We start from the raw sequence: 17,561 nt of genomic DNA, 5'->3' as shown, positions 1-17,561 counted from the left end.
ATGGAATCTTTTACATGGGAAAGGTGGCTTCTTTTTTCAAATCTGTTTTTCTTCTAGGTGTACATTGTTGCTATGAAAATAAAGAAAGAAGCAGAGACCAAACCAAAATGTGTTTCAAAGAGCACAGAGGAGGATGAGGATGATTTTGGTACTGTAGATGAGCTGCCACCAGACAGTTTGATAACACTTGTACAACCCGAGTTGCCTGCACTTAGCCGGCTCTGGTTAGCTGCACTGAAAGATTACGCGCTTTTAACTTTACCTGCTGAATTTGCTACTCAGCTTCCACCAGATGGTAAATATAGAAATTTCATTTTCCTGTTGTTTTGAAGAACGGGATAAAACTGCTAGTGGAGATTTTCAAATTCTTCTTTAAATTGTTCGGCAGGCATGTTTTTCATCTCTTAAAATAATGCAAGTAATAAATTTCTGCTTTTGTGTAACAGCAATGTATGTTGAAAGCTTGCGTGCTTTTTTCCTTCAATCTGCAATGAAAATATTTTTTATCTGACTCACAGAGATGATTGACGCCTTGTCTTTGTAGAAGTAATAATACTTCTACACCTCTAATACTTTGACATCAAGTGCAAAAAAGATGTCTACTGTAAGGAAACATAGTACGTTCTTGAGAATGTTGTGGATATTGTCTTATAATATTTCATTGAGTTAAGAATGAATGTTCTGTATGAAAAATGCTGCAAGACCTGATGCCTTTGCCTGCCTCTTTTGCCTCTGCTTACTATTCTGTCATAGCCATTGCACTTTTTTATGAGAGGTACTAACGTTGCTTCTTCACAAGGAGAATTGGGATGCACTGTCACTAACAAGGATTGCATCTGAATATATATGCATGATCAAACATATCCAAAGTAAATAACTAAGAAATTCAGAGTATATGCTTCTTGTCTGTTATTTGCAGAGAATTTCAGAATTGACCTTTGCTTTGTTACTTTAACAGGAGGAGCATTTTACACTCCAGAAACAATTGATACAGCTAGACTGCATTATCGAAACTCTTGGGCTCCTATACTACATGCAGTGGCGCTTTGGTTGAACAGCACAGGATTTAATGCTTCAGAATCGGTTGAAGAGACTGCTGCAGCAATGCCTAACTCACAGAAACGTGCTACATCTATTATGTTAAACCAGACACCTGGAACTCCACCTACTACTAAATCTTTACCAGAGTTGAACAAAGATCGAATGCACTTAATTTTGGGTAAGAGTTGAGAATCTAAAGCTCAGTACCAGCACATTATGGAAATAAGAAAAGATACTTTGCTTGAAATCTAAGAAGTTTAAAAGGCATCACTTGTCTGGACAATAGCATTTTGAAATTTCTGTCTCTCTCTCTGTGTCTACTCCTGTCTCTCTACTGCTGTGTTCTTCATAGCTTTGGTAGAGTATTTGTGTGATTATTGTGATTTTAATAGAGTAATTGTGAATGTAGTTTATGTAATTGAAGAAGTGAACATTCTTTTTTAATAATTGGTCTTTTCAGGTGTTAGTATACAGTTCCTCTGTTCCCCAAGACCTGAAGAGCCTGTTGAACATGTCACATCTTGTTTACAAGCACTTCATACTTTATTGGATTCCCCTTGTGCCAGGATCCATATTGCAGAGGATCAGGTACTGTATGAGCATGTTATGACAGTTAGCTTTCCTAGGTCATGATCTTTCATTCGTGACTATTACAAAACCTGTAATTATTCTTGTGTGGGAGAAGTATTTGCTTGTTGTAACCAAGTGATGTAGCAATTGGGAACTGGTAAGACCTAATTTATTTTTTTAATGCATATTTTGTTTTACTGTAGCTCCTTGGTGTTGAACTCTTAAGTGTCCTTCACCGACTCCTCCTGACCTGGGATCCTCCTTCAGTCCAGCTATTGGTTACAGGAGTTGTCCAGCAGATAGTAAGAGCAGCTCAAGATTATTTGCAAGAAAAAAGGAACACCCTAAGTAAGATTTTTGAAAACATGGCTTGTTTTGCAGTATAAATAAGGAACGGGTTCTCATGTTGGAAAAACAACTCAATGCATTAGAGTATGGTTACACTGAGGAAGAAAATGCTGTGTATTCCACAGATATTGCAGATATGGTCATAATCTTACCTGCTGTTTTCTTAACTGTTGTAAGATGTAGTTTTTCTTCCTCCAAGCATTGAAATCAGTCTTTCATGTCTTGTTTTCTTGAACACGAGTGATGAAAATTATACCCAACATGCCACACCTAAGCTCTTAGGAACACCTTGATCAGTTTCATTAATGTTTCCTTATTGACTACATTTTAGCGTTTCAATGAACTTTTTTTCTGAAGCTTAGTGGTTCAGCCTGCATTGTGGGGTGCCATGGAGTGTCCCTGGCAGAACTGTCATTCATGAGTTGAGTGACCTGCTACTGGAACCAGTGTGAAACCAACCTGTTAACCAGATCTTGCCAGGAAGTGGATGTCACATAAGGTGTGTCACCAACCAAGGGCTCTGAGAATGGTGTGTGCAAACAGGAGCAAGGCAATCAGCATTGAAAGACATGCTTGTGCAGCCCAGAAGTGGTTCTCAAGACTGTACAAGACTGCTAGTCAGCATAATGATGGCAGTGACACACAGCAAGACAGTCTGACGATTGAGGAACAGTCATTTCTGGCATATGAGAGATCTGGTGACCTGCCTTGAAATCCAGTTGAAACTCTTGATGTGACTGTCCTCCGGGTGCTTGTCTGTGTAGCAAGGGCTAGTGGTAATGTTGGTCTCACCTATGGGATGTGAAGGAAATGGATGGGAAGATGAGCAGACTGTGCAGCGTCAGGAAAACCAAATGGGAGAACAGCATATTCAACACAGAGATTCTGCTGGGGCAGGAGCCCAACCCCATGTCATGTGTGGAAGGAAAGCCAAAGGCTATGCTGGAATAGGGTCCTGGAGTATGGGACTCCCATGATGGTGGAAGCTGCAAGGTTATAATTTCCAGCAACAAAAAGCTTTCTCTTTTCTCTAGACATCTGGTTGGTGAATGCTGTAGGACTGGCAAGAAGAAAAGAACAGGGTGCTGGAGTAGGCATCTAAGGCTAGCCATGCCTCTTTGACAGGTCAGAACTGGTACTGCTAAGAGGAATTGAAGGGTGATATACCATTCAAGGATGCTCTTCTTGTTGGTCACAGACTGCTTAACCAAGAAGAGGGGGTGGATGAAGCCATTTTAAACCAACTGGAAGAAACCTTGTGGACTGGATAGGTGAATCAGTTGGTGTCCCCACACAGTGCTGAATACTCTGTTACTGGGCTGCATTAGAAGAGCAAGATCATTAAATCAAGGGAAATGAGTTTTCCTTTCAACTTGAGCTTGTGAAGCTGCATCTGGAGCGGTGATAATTTTCTTAGCCCCTTCTCCGTCCTGAGTAAGAGAGATATTGATGAACTGAAAGTAACCAGTGGAGGTCCACTAAGCTTCTTATGGAGATGACGTATGACACGAGATGTTGAATGATGTGAAGATGTTTATTCTGCAGAAGAGAGGGTTAATATGGGTTTGAATAACATTCTTCCCTTCTTAAAGGAGATTTAGAGAGAAGAACAAGGTAGATGGTTTTGAAAGGCATATAATGAGAGGGCAAGAGGCAACGGACACAAGTTGCAGCAACAACAGAAATCCAAATGGGATATAAGGAAAAAAAATTGACACCATGGGAGTGGTGAAGCCACGGGGATGGGTGCCTAGAGATGATGTGGTATCTCCATGTCTGGAGGTATTCAAAACTTGATCAGGCAAGACCCTGAGCAACCTGTTCTAGCTTTCCAGTTGGCATTGTTTTGAGCAGGGGATTGGACCCAGATAACTTATGGAGGTCCCTTTCAGCTGAAACTTTTATGAGATTTCACGTTCAGCTGGCATACTTAAGTCCTATTCCTCTACTTTCTCTTTATAGAGCACCAGTAAAATTATTTCTTTATTCTTTAATCCCCATTTCTGGTGTTGTATTTCAGTTTCTAATGTTTTGCCTTGGCTTTTTGTCAGCAAATTGTTAGTTTGCTTCTACTTTAAGAATACCCTTCATTTAAGGATATTAGCATCTGTCCAAAAGCTGCTTTCTGACATTCTTCTAGTAACCTCTTCTTTTTACAGAGCTGTTCAAGCATCCCTTTACCATTTATTTAAAAATCTCGTATTGGATGTACTGTTTCCCATCTTTGCTGGTTAAATTGGTGGCAACATGGCAAATATTTGATCATATCTATTTAGGTTAGTTCTGCCATGTTTCATTTCACTTGAAAGAAGCAAAGTAAAATACCAAGTGTAGTTATTTTACTGAGGAAAACTACTATCTTGTTCTGGCACACCGTACTGTTCGGAAAAAAAAATGTTAGCTTTTACTCATTTTACAAGTGAAAATAGAAGATTTTGCTCAAACCTGAGAATGCAACACAGCTAAAAATGTGAGCTCTGCTCCTTTATGTGAATTAATGGAATTGTTCACCATAGGCCAAGTAAGTTTCATTTTTCAAATCACTGCATGTGATAACACTAGCAATCATTTAAATTCATGGAGTAGTTCAGGCCACCTCTGACTTGCTGAATCTCTGTTGCTGTGTAATGGGAGAAGCAAAGATTGCAGCTGGCTGAGCTGCCATTCAAAAGAGAGACTCTCCAAACTGAATGCACCGAAATCATCAAGTTAGACATAGTATCTTACGGTGCTTTTCTGTCCTCTTCTTTATTCAGCTTAAGCTGAAAAAAGATTTGTCAATGTTGGACACTTAATTTATAGCCATTAAATTAAAAATAATTTGTAATGATCATTTATTTGGCAGTCAGAGCCATTAATTTTGTCATTTGATTTAGAAGGAAAAAAAAGTCAAATTTTTATTTTGTGTATTACTACATTTTTTTCTACTTCTGGATGGATTTTTATAAAGTATTGCTGCAATCACAATAATTCTAACACATCTTAAATCCCTTGAAATCCTTCTAACTAGAGCATTTAGTTTGACATGAGCCATATTTGTAGTATTTTACTGTGAAGCAACTTTTTCCTATTGATTTTTAACTTTTAGTGTTTCATGTAATCTTTGGCATGAGATTCGTATTTATTTATTTTAACTGTCTTCTTCCTTTTTTCAGATGAAGATGATATTGAAGAAAAAGAAAATCCTCTTGTTTTAGGAGAGGGAGGTGAGAGTGGTGGACTTGTGCCTGGAAAATCTCTAGTATTTGCAGCCATGGAACTGCTCATGTTTATCCTAGTACGGCACATGCCCCATCTAAGTTCAAAAGTGTCAGATTCTCCGAGTCACATTGCTGCCAAATCCCACCTCTCTGAGGAGAGTGCTCGTCTTGTGGCTGCCACTGTTACTATACTGTCAGACCTGCCTTCTCTCTGTTCTCCAGCAGGTAAAGTATTGACAAAACACCTACGTGTGGTTACTGTAGGGGAATGTGTAGTGGACATGTGATACTACAAAAACCCCGTAAATGTATATTTACAGGGTACTTTAGGGTCATCTATTGAAAATGATTTTTAGGTTCTAGAATAATGTAAGAACTCAGGCTTTTCCAGTGAGCCAACATTAGAAAATGATTTGAAGTTTGGATGCCTGCTCTAAGTTTGCTGAGGAAATGAGCTCATTGTGATTCTATTGCTTTTTTCCCTTCCTTTTTTACCTCTCATGATTTTGAAGCCTGGTGACCAATTTTAATCATGTTATAATAGAAGATCGGCATCTCAGGGAGAATTAAGGTCTTGAGAAGCAGCTGTATGATAAAGAGCGCTATTGAGGAAAAACTAGCACAATTCAGCTATGGTACACTTTATTATGCAGCCAGTGGCTGTCAGTCATCCCAAATGCAACTCTAAACTAAATGGAGCTTTCTTCTGCTCAGGAAGGCTGTCACAAAGTATATGTCTAAACTACAGTAATTGCACTGAATGTAGTTCAGCAGAAAAGGATACAAATATGTTGGAAGCCCTGCTCTTCAATATTTGTTTTTTTGGAGAAAAAAGTTATTTAGGAGCTTATCTTGGATTTCTAGGAAGTTTTATGTGCTGATGTAGACAAGACATTTTAGAGGTTGATCCTTTAGCTAAATTAAATGAACGGTAAATAACGTATTTGGACAAAATCATGCTCAGGAAACAACATGGGCTGTCTTCAAATAGACAATTCATGCCCAAAAATTCTTAATATTTAAAAAAAAAAAAAGGCAAATTCTGAGGTGATCTGGAGCCCTGAACTATATTGTATTTGATTTTTGGCTCTTTTTCCTTTCTCCTTATTTTTTGGGCAAGAAGAGTAATCATACTGCTTCTGTTTGAATGGAGTGAAGGCATGACTGCCAGCGTTTGGCAGTGACCTATGAAAGTAGCTACAAAACTATTGATGTATGCAGCTGATGGCTGCAGGGAGAAGAGATGGTATGTGAGCAAACGTTTGTGTTAATTGGAACTTTGGAATTAATGGAAACTGTGAACAAAGAATTTGTTGCTGTCTGAGAGGTTTCATTTCATTTCTTCTTTTCTGGGCAATTTGACCTAGAGGAACTGCTTTGAAAAGGGTGTTTTACCTCCAGCAGTCCTTTCTGGTTGTAATTGTTCTGCTAAATTTATTTCTCCTCACTGGATTTCAGAAGTATTTGTGTTTCCACAGATGTGGAAAGATGAGGCAGAGAAAAGATTAAGAATTAGGTATGGAAAGAGACTTAACTATCTAAAATGAGTTGTATATTGATACTGGGCACCTAAACCCAATACTTCCATTCTTTCAGTGCTACCCTTCTTTCAATCCTAAGGGTGCTTGGAGTCTACATGCAGTATTAAAGCCTGTTCTGTTGAAGTTCCCGTTCATCTAAAGTCAGGTTTTGTGTTATTTGACCAGTACTTCTTGAGTTCGCCTAACTTGCACAAGGCAGGACTGGCTGCATAAAACTTACAGGTAGCTGTTAATTTCTTCAGAAAAGTAATGCTGTAGGAGGAGGATCATTTTTGTCTCCTTTGTAGAGTAACCACATGACTACAGCTTTTGTCCAGAGTGTAAGTTGCTCAAATGGACTTCCTCATGCTGCTTCTGAGGCTCGTAACACCACCAGCTTCCTTGGAAACTGCCCTAACCTGGACACTTGCTTCCAGATCAATTACTGTATTTCTTTTTTTTACAGGATCCTAGACATATGCAGATCATGTTTTAAGACACTTAATTCTCTCATGGAAGCTATGCAGGGAAAAATTTTAATAGCTGAATCATTCTTGAATTGATAACAAGTGTTGGCTTGTATGAGTTTGATTATGCTGTACACCAAATTAATTCACCAGTACTACTGAAGTTAAAATACTGACCTGCACATATTACTTGTTAGCAGTTTATCTTGTTAGCCATGTATAACTATTCTGAGAAAGCTTAAGAGGTTATCTACCACACTGTTTGAAATTAACTCCAGAAATTCTACTTTGTCTTCTTTAGGTTGCATGACAGTGCTGCCCACTATCCTCTTTCTAATTACAAGAGTATTGAAAGAAACAGCTGTAAAATCAGCAGATAATCAGGTCCCACCTCCAGTCAGTGCAGCCCTTCAAGGAATAAAAGCTATTGTTACTCTTCCAACAGTCAAGACTGATGAAACTCAAAAACAGTGGGCAAGTCTTATCCGCAGTACTCTGGCATCTGTCCTGGAATACTCGCAACCTGGTAAGTGGTTTTGCAGTGCAGGAAACTTGGAGAGCTGGGTTTTGCCTTAATGAAAAGGCAAGTATTGTGTCTGTCTATAATTTAATAGGTTGCGTATCTGAGGGTTGGAAATTAAAAGTGGCAGTGAATTGGTTGTAAAACTGAAATGGGCAAGATCTGAGTGCACACAGCTTAACTAATAGAAGTTATGTAGCAGGTTGTTTTGAAGCCAAACACAACATTGTCTTTAAGAAAATACAGGTATACCTTAGGAGATTCCCTCACAGTTTTCTCCTTGTTGGTCTGTTTTCTTTGGCAATATAAGTCATAACCTCCTATTAGAAATGTTGCCTTTTGCAACTCGTCTTGCAGGTCTGCTTTCTTCAGGGTATTTTGCTATACTAGTTTAGACTTTGCTCTGCCATTTTGAATTCCATTATAGAGTATTAATTTTGTGCTTCATATTTTCATCCCAGCTAATTTTATCAGTCTTCATAGTTTCAGCTAGTGACTTGTTTCTGGAACTTGGAAATCTACCTTCTGATACCGATCAGTCTTTCTGACACCTGATCAGTGTCTCGCAAGTAAAGTCTGAAGGAGTTTCAAGCTGAATTCACTTCACTTCCTAGGCCATGGGTCAATTTCTGTGACTACTGGCAACTCTAGAGGTGTTGGCAATGCCCAAGCAAACTATCATTTCCACCCCTCCTTTCCTATTTCCACAGAATACCTGCTAGCTTAAATGAAAGGAGATTTTAGTTTTTTAGATTGTTCTGTACTGTATATATGGACTCAACACTTTAAATTAAGCCTCAAGGAAAATGGCAGTCTATATCTTTTAAGTGCTTGCTGACAGGATTTGTGTAGTTTTTAACGACAGTGAATGTTAAAGTGAATGAATGTGAAGACAGCAAGGGATAATTGTGGCAAAGTTCATACTGGAGTAGAAAATTCACAATACTGTTGCAGGCTTTCAGTGGTTAGAAAAAACCCTACCCCTGCCAAAAAAAATCTGTTACCCACCAGCAGGATGTCTGCTGTGTCTGTTTAGAGAACTACAGAGTACTTCTGTTGGTTCCCATTTGTACTTTGCCTTGCTCTTCAAAAAGCAAAAAAGATGTACAGTCTCAGTTGCATAGTTAGCAAAAAAAGAGACACAAAGATTTGTCATTTGCATAATGGCAGCCCAGCCAAAAAACCTCCCATTGAATCCCCAAGGAACTATTTATGGAGTCTAAAGAGAAGCGTGAATGGAGTTACTCATGTGACATATAGGGAGTGAGTAGGTAATTGCAAACAGTCCTGAAAATGTCTGAAGGGGAAAGATCAACGTATTTGCATTATCCAAGTCAAAATTCTAATTTGTTCTATCATATCAGCTCTTGTCTTCCAGCGTTTTGTTACTGTAAAGGTTCCCCAGTTCATCTTTCTACAAACATTATTGGTCTCTAGGCTCTTTGCAGACAGTTTGTTGCAAGAATGTAAATTTTCCTGTTCCTTCCCAGTCTTTTGTGAAGTGGGGCGTATCACCAAGAATCTAAGTGAGGTCTGCTGCATACAATTTCAAGTCTCGTGATTCAATAAAATTCAAAACAAATCCCACCACCACCCTAAACCAACCAAATAACAACAAAACACAAAACCCTGCCACATGTTTGTCACTTAATGCTCGGAGTCCTTTTTTTGAAGTGAGTTTCCGTATCGTGGCTAAGCCAACCTAATGACTAGCTGACATCTGTAGAAGGATGTCATGCTGCCTTCGTTTTTGCTGTCCATATAGCTGTTGCTTCATTGGTTCTGCTCTCCCTTGAGAGTCATAGCAATCTGGCAACAAAACCAGCAGAGAAGTACTTAATTTTTTCCCCTGTTCATGGATGAGATCCGTGAAGAGTTGGTATAAGGAGAAAAAAGAATGAGAACTGCAAATACAGATGAATTAGAAAAGAAGGGACGGTTGAAGTAGGACCACTTTTTTTTTTGGTGACAGATAGCCATCAGATCAATTTGTCTGTTAGGTAAAACCTCACATTATGTGAAAGTTATTGCCTGCTGTTTATCAGTTTCTTACTCTGGTGTATCAGCTGAAGAGAACAACAACAACAAAAAAGAAACAAATTATATTTTTAATGGGGATAAGATTTCAAAAATACGTTTCTCCACCTTGTTTACAGATTGAAAACAAAAATGTGACTTGTTCAGAGAAGTGTGCATGATGTTTTTGGCTTGATATTTGTTTTGGAAAGTTTGAATCACTTTATTTAAACAGCTATTAGAAAAGAGTTGCTCAGCTTTAAATTTTCAGTCACAGTCAAATAACAATAAAGTGATTCTGTAATGAGAAAATGTGTATTTGTATGCAGTTGCAAGTCTTTTAAAGTACATTTATTTTGACTTTGAGTTTCCGTGTGTTCACTGGGTTTTACTAAATAAATTCAAACTCCTTTTTGGAGTCAGCTAACAGTCTGTTTTTGTTTTTGTTTTTTTTTTTCAGAAACCTCTAAGCCTGTTCTTGATGAAGTAAGCATACTTACAGCTATTGCTCTCTTCCTTTGGTCAGCAAGCACTGAAATAATTGGAGTGCAGTCTTTGCAAAATGGATGTATAAACAGATTTAAAAATGCGCTAAATTCCAGTGATCCTTGGGTAAGATCATGATACAGGAATGTGAATGATACAGAGCTGAGAAAAAGTACTTGTGATACATTTACTATGTTTCCTGAATGTTTTGTGATGCTTTTACTTCAGAGACAGATACTGCTTGCCAAAATAACCAGAATTTTCAACATTGTGTTATAGGAACTCCTTAATTATCAAAACAACCCAAAGCAAGTGCTTCTAGGTAGTTTGTTCATAGCCTTGTGTGAGGTACCTGCCGTGCAGCTTTTTAAAGGAAAAGTGTGTTTGTGTGAAATTTTAGCAAATAGAAAAAGTACGGATACTAGAGAATAGTGAGATTTTTACACTGACCCTGATCTTTTCTAATACAAACTAAACCACATATTCTGCAGATAAAATTACAACCCACACTTCCGATGAACTCTGTGTAAATCCTATGCTTATTTTATATGTTCATACAAAACCCAGTTGAGAAAACATAATTCTATGGTCACTGTCAAGGGCATCTACAGATTGCAAATTCACTTCCGTCCTTTGCTTTGTCTTTATGAATTGTCTTCTGAAACGTTTTCTCACTAAAGAGAGAAAACAAAAAGTTGTAGCCTAACTTTGCTCAAGCAGGCTACCGTGCTCTATAGTTTAGCATAACTGTTCCAGCCACGTATACGTTAGTATGGTTGAATGGGTATACAAAGCTGCAGGTGGGAGCTAAAACTGAATAAACCTCTAGTTTTTCCACAAGCAAGTACTGCAGAGATCCCTGAGAAGGAAAATACGCAGAAAATGCTGACCCACGTAGGGTCACGTTGAAGCATTTAGAATCCTGTTCAGACAGAGTTCTCTGCAGTACGGCTGGCCTTTTCCATTGTGGCCATAAAACTCAGTTGGTTCTCTTCTGAAGCCTAACTTTGGATGAAAGACTGCTTAAGATTTTAGCGTGTGAATGTAAGTGTCAGCTCTATCATGCAGAAACTTATGTCTTACTCTGTCAGCTCTGTATAAACACACAAACAGCAAAGTACATCTTTGCCCACCCTGCTGGCAAGCTCTCGGTGAGCTGGAACTTAATGCTAATTCTGTAATTCACAGGGAATGCTTTGACAGCAGCCAGATTATGTCCACTCACTCTCCTTGCTGACGTGTAGAGCATATACTCTGTAATGCTTGTTGTGTGTTTATTCTAATTTTTTTTTTAAATATAAAGCAGTCATTACTGGATTTGGGGTAAGTTGTGAGGCACCTGTTTGTAATATAAGCATTGAACTGATTATGGAGAGGAGGAACAACTCTTCTAAAGAACTACCACTGTCTTAGAAGAAATACAGGAATATTTTTTAGTACTTGCCTGCAAACGCCTGAAAGGTTAGATATGCTGTATAATAGTATCCTGAAGGCAAGTTCATTTTCTGGAGCTATAGGCTCTCAGATGAGAGACCCTTGACTCTTAATGCTAATTGGTGAGTTTTATGGGAGAGTGTGTTTTACAGACTTTGAAGAAGCCCTGGCTTTAACTTGCAGGAGTTTTTGTGGGCTTCTGTGAATGCAAAGTAGTCACAAGATTTATATTTATAAATACATAGAATAAAAGGAAATTACATGGAATTCTGCTGTCAGATGGAGTTGAAAAACTTGTACTTCAATTACACATGCATGTAAAAAAAAAAAACAAAACACAACAACACATGCCTTTACTCATTATTTTTAAGGTTAATAACCTTAATTAATAATGAGTAAAGGGAAGGGAATTATTTGGAGTGGTATGGAAAGATACAGGAATAATTTGTTGAACAAGGTCAAAGATTTTTCTCCTAATGCATTACTCAGCATACTTTTCTACCATGGAGCTCTGTTTAAAAAGCACAGAAATATTATTTGAGGAGTTGTTATTACTTCAGACCTAAAACACTGAACTCTACAAAAAACTTGCAGTCATATATTAACAAACAAACTGAGCTGCATAACTTGTATTTTCTTACTATTAGTTTTTATTATCTGTCCTTTTAAATCAATATTTTTATTTATACATCTCTGTTTTCAGTCATCCCCCATCTCCTCCCAGATCACTGTGTTCAGTAATACTTCCTCTGGAATGTTTCTGTTCATGCTTGATAACTCCTTCTGTTCTGGCTTGAGTGTAGTTTGAAAATGTGCTGTGTTTTATTCACATGCTTGTAGTGTTTTACCTTTTCAACTGCTCTTGGTTGTTTGTGTAGCATTTTGGAGAAGTGCTTTTGTGAACCCAACTCAAATGCATTCATAAAAGTTCTTCCAGATAAGGCTATCAGTGAGTCATTTTCCCAAATGTTGACTTTACTATTCCCTACTTCTAGCAAAAAGAGGGGGGCGGGGGAGGAATAGAAAGGAAGAGAGGAGAGGGATATGTGTTCCAATTCACTCTGTAGTTACACATACACGTGTACAAAAGAACACCTGTAAGATCACTTTGATTTGAGTCATTTTTATAGATTCCATTACCTTTCTGAGATTGTATTTTCAAAAACATTAAATGCTATTCAATCTACTGTTAGTGTTGAGAGTTCTGAGGCTTACAGATGTCATTCTCTGTGGACCTGTGTGGCTGCCTAGTGTGACATTAACCATTCCTTTCTTTTCTCTGAGTCTCTGTTTTTTAACACCATTTTGTACCTGCAGTTGGTTCTAACTGAAGACTACCAAGCTGTTTAATGGCACAAAATCAACCCTAAACAATTTCACAGAGACAATCCCTTAGCCTTTATGTGAAGTAATATGTAACTGAAGGATTAGAATCAACTACATATAAAAAGCTTCTGCTTCTCTTATTGAAAACTGGTTTTACTCACTTTGTTTCTTTCCTGCTTATTTGTAGTTGATTTGTAGTTCTGTTTTTTTGTTTGTTTGTTTGTTTTTATGTAGCGCATGTGTCTCACACACATAGATAGCAGATTTTATTAGAACTCCCTGAGTTAACAAGTAACTTTGAGGACAATGTATTTATCTTGATTTCACTAGGTTCAAGCCAAGTGTTACCAGCTTCTGCTTTCTGTGTTCCAACATACCAATCGTGCCCTGTCAACTCCGTATATTCATTCATTGGCCCCTATAATGGTGGAGAAGTTGAAAGCTGTGGAGAGGAACCGCCCAAACAACAACCTGGAGCTGTTAGCAGTCCAGGAAGGAATTAAAGTCCTTGAAACATTGGTTGCCCTTGGTGAGGAGCAGAATAGTAAGTATTTAGTTTTTCTAGATAAATGTGTAATTCTAAAACAAAATATTGAACACTAGGACTCTTGCAGTTTGGAACTTGGTGCCATTTTCACAAAACATCTGTGCAACACACTTTTGTGAGTCTATTACTAGAACTCTTGTATACATGGGCTTGTATAATGTGTACAGTATGATTTCAGATTTTGGTGATTACAAAGAAAAATCTAAATGTGAACAGAAGTAGTGATGCTTTCTTGTATTTGGAAATGTATGTGTAAATTTACTTTTTCCTGTTTTTAACTTCTATTTATTTTAGCATACTCATCGCTTTTATCAGGTTGCTTCTACCACCTCAACTAAGCTTGTTTAAAGAGCCCCAGAAATTGAATTGCACTGGTCAGAATACCTAGATCTGTATATGGAGCCTTTTGTTTGCGTTGTAGATAGAATACAATGTTATAGTATATCTTAAAATTCAGTTAGAGTAACTGAAACAATGTAATAACCAAAGACTTAGTCTGCAGACCTTGATGTAATCAGCATTTAAAATCAATTGTAAAGATATTACTGTTTTTTTTTCCAAATGTATTCCCTGTTGATATTTCTCTTCACTGATGATATACTTCTGGCATAGTTGTTTCAAACACATGTAAAATGGGAGAATAACTGAAATGTTTAAGTTCTTCTAAATTTACAGCTAATATTTTACATGTTTCAGAGGTGTACTTGTATCCTCTCTAGATAGAAAAATTAGCCCTACTACTTTAGTTGATTTTTTTGTTTTCAAGATAAACTCTGTGCCATTTTCAGCTGTGGTCCTGTTAGTTTTTGCTAGCCCATTACATATTTGTAATGGTAGTTTTTGAACTGATACCTTCCAATATGGAGTAATATAATATACCAGATAAATGTCCCTGAATTTTTAGTGAGCAGTTGCATAGTAATAGCAGTTCTGTTATGCTCAGTGGGGAGGCTGCTTTTCAGATTCAATTGAATAATGTTTCTCTCTGTCACAAAAGTGTTTTAAAGTCCTTTAATATGATAGTCACTCGACATTTTAAGATCTGTTATCAATGATCTGCAGTCAGACTGTGCAAAGGCATCTCTAAAGATGTGTCAGGAGCAAAATAACTGTGATGAACAAAAATAGAAGTCTGAAGCACAATTCTGATAAGCAAGGTTTGAGTGACCAAAGACAAGGAAACGGTCTTCATATTGTTTGTTCTTGATAGGCTCATTTGTAATTACAGTGCTCATTGTCTATATGGAAAATGAAATAACCCATATTAGACTAGTAACTGATGCAGTTCTTTGTTTTGTTTTGTTTCCTTCTGATATGATTGCTACTCTTTTTTTCTTTTACTTTTAGGAGTCCAGTTGCTTGCACTTCTTGTTCCCACTCTGATCTCCTATTTACTGAATGAAAATGCCTTTGCTTCTGCATCTACGGTATCTAAGGATCTTCATGAGTTTGCACTTCAGAATCTAATGCACATTGGTCCACTTTACCCACATGCTTTCAAGACAGTAATGGGAGCTGCTCCCGAATTAAAAACACGTCTAGAAACTGCAGTCCGAGCAAGTCAGGCCAGCAAAGCAAAAGCAGCTGCTAGGCAACCACCACCCACAGTACATTCCACCCCAACAATTAAACTGAAAACTAGCTTTTTTTGAATTACTTTTATTATTTTTGGACTGCTCACTAGTCAGAAGCATTACATTATCCCTGATGTGTTACTGCATATGTGTCTGTAATTTTGTGAAATTTGTATGTTAAAGGCTAGTAGAGCTTTGTGTAATTACTTGAAATCCATGCATTACAAGGGAAGTGGTGTTACTAGTATTTGTATAGGTTTTTGAGAAATTGAATGTGATCATATTTATGCATTTACGTTATAAATTATCCACCAAAAACCCCTATTGTCTATCTTATGAAATTGTTTTATTTATTTTTAAAAGGTACCCTGAACCTTTCTGAATGGTTTCTGAAATGTAGTGACTGTTATGCTACCACTGTGGCAACACTAACACAGTGGGGATGGAGGGAAGAGGGGAAGCTGTTACGCAGTACTTACTGTATACCATGGGGAATTTTGAGTGTAGAAGTATGCACTTTTTCCTTTTAAAACAAACTAAGGAAGGGGGCTGCCAGACACTGTAAATCATTTCAGCTTGCATGAAGAGAAAAAAAAAAAAAGACAACTTTAAGCCTTTCTCAAGGTGAACAATCAAGCATGCGGTTGTAATGAGTCGTCTTTACTTATATGATGTATATTTCGTTTAGGTCCATTTCCGTGCTTGAAAATTAATAAAGGATTCCAAGAATCTGATACCCTATCTCTTCTAAGATAAATTGAAAAGAGAAAATGCATTGGAAAATGACTTTATAAAGAGGACTGCCTGCTATCTGGAGTTTTGTAGCTATAGAATTTGGCCATTGTAAGGTGCTGTGTGTTATTGCAGTCTCTCTATCAGACGCTAGTTGATTATGATGACTGTGTGCTGCTTTTTGTTCAGATTCCTAGACATTTACTGATTCCTGCAAAATTTAGTCTCATTGGATATATCTTATCTGTAGTCTTGATAAAGTTTGCAGAGCCAAATGACGTGCGCCTTTTGCACCTTAACCAACTGTAAGGAAGCAGAACACAAGCGTGAGCCAGGATCCTCCAATTTTTCCTTCTCTTACCAGGCTTTTATTTATATATTTTTTAAAAAAGCACATGGTTCCCATCTGAGAGAGTTTGATTTGCAGATTTTGGAGCTTAAAGAGAAATCGTGTGCTGTGCTGACCTTACGGCACAAGAGCCAGCAACTCCCAATGGTCATGTCTGCCTTCTGACAGACCTTACCCTTCATCCTGGCAGAAGTAGAGAACCATGTATTTTCTTGTATATACAAGACTGACTTGCATGAAGTTTTTGACACTCCTGTTGAATTTGTAGACTTCCATAGGGCTCTTTCTATACATTTTGCTTTATAGAGAAGTCATGTAACTGGAAGACTAGGACTGTTGGGTTTCATCTCTTCTCTCTGTTTGTGTTTTTCTGGATATAACAGCACTATGTAAAAACTGTATATATTTTAGAAGCTTCACTTGAACGTAAATATAACAAAGGGATAGTAAATAGAAATGAACATGATTAATAGTTGGGTGAAATATTTGTAGACCATTATTTTTGCATAATCACTTGCCTCTGGTCTTTCATTTTCCATAAGAGCTTATGTAACCCTTTGAAGACCTTTGCAAAATGAAGGACAAGGTAATGCTTTTTTGCTCTTTGTATTTGGTGTGTGAAGAAGGTTTAACATAAAGATATCTGAAAGCCTTTTATTTCACACTGATTCTTTTAGCACTAAAGTGAGGACAAGAAGTTTGCGCCACAACAAGAAATGCAGACTCTAGTCTTTCAAACATTTTTCATAAATGTGTTAATAAGAATAGCTTTCAAGTCTTGTTCCTTTCCTGCTGGAGTTAAAGATGCATGCAGCACTAAAAATAGTATGCCGTACATGAGGAGTAATTTCACTATCTTTGTCATCTTTGCGTACTGGGATTGAAGTTGATCAAAATCTTAATGCTCAACAGTACAATGCTATTTTGCTCAGCAGTTGTTCTGAATGTGTTCAACATTTAAGGAAAAGTTCAGTGAAAGCGTTAAGGAAACTTTCGCTACATAACTGAACCCAAAAAATTTGCAAGTAAAAATTAGAAAAGTTTAGAACCTGCTTCTTTCCACCCCTCCACCCCCCCACTCCCTCCTGCAGGTAATCTAGTAATTGACAACTTTTTGTCTATAATCAAGGTTGTCTTTATTTACTGTATTTTTTTATTTAATCTCAGCACTTTCATGTTTTGCCTACACTCCAGTTAAAAAGACACCTGAAAACTCAGAAAAGGGGGGTGGGGGGAAGTGTAGCAATCAAGCATAACTAAAGTCTGTAGAAAAACAGTAAAAACGTTAGCAGAAGGGAAAATAATGCTAGATAGATACAGAGATATAGGGAAGGGAGAGGTTTTTCTATGTACACTGTGATGGTATACAACAGGCTCAACCTTCATTCGTGTACATGCTTCTCTAGTTTCTAGTTTTCATTTGCTTTACTT

At 37.5% G+C, this 17,561-nt stretch overlaps 1 protein-coding gene across 1 annotated transcript in view; it reads left to right on the top strand.

Annotated features, from left to right (window-relative positions):
* The window catches only part of HEATR5B (HEAT repeat containing 5B), a 54,548-nt gene extending 38,898 nt beyond the window's left edge, over positions 1–15,650 (top strand). Inside the window, exons 28-36 of the mRNA XM_032185334.1 lie at positions 58–295; positions 959–1,219; positions 1,502–1,629; positions 1,815–1,959; positions 5,115–5,384; positions 7,448–7,672; positions 10,143–10,294; positions 13,259–13,472; positions 14,823–15,650. Of these exons, the coding sequence (XP_032041225.1) occupies positions 58–295; positions 959–1,219; positions 1,502–1,629; positions 1,815–1,959; positions 5,115–5,384; positions 7,448–7,672; positions 10,143–10,294; positions 13,259–13,472; positions 14,823–15,127 (1,938 nt within the window). The 3' untranslated portion in view covers positions 15,128–15,650. The remainder of the gene's footprint in view (positions 1–57; positions 296–958; positions 1,220–1,501; positions 1,630–1,814; positions 1,960–5,114; positions 5,385–7,447; positions 7,673–10,142; positions 10,295–13,258; positions 13,473–14,822) is intronic.
* Positions 15,651–17,561: the final 1,911 nt, after the last annotated feature.

The sequence above is a fragment of the Aythya fuligula genome, chromosome 3 (genome assembly GCF_009819795.1).
Source record: "Aythya fuligula isolate bAytFul2 chromosome 3, bAytFul2.pri, whole genome shotgun sequence".
In the NCBI taxonomy this organism is placed as follows: Eukaryota; Metazoa; Chordata; class Aves; order Anseriformes; family Anatidae; genus Aythya; species Aythya fuligula.
Note: the sequence above shows the minus strand (reverse complement) of the source record. Positions and strands in the feature narration are given on the sequence as shown.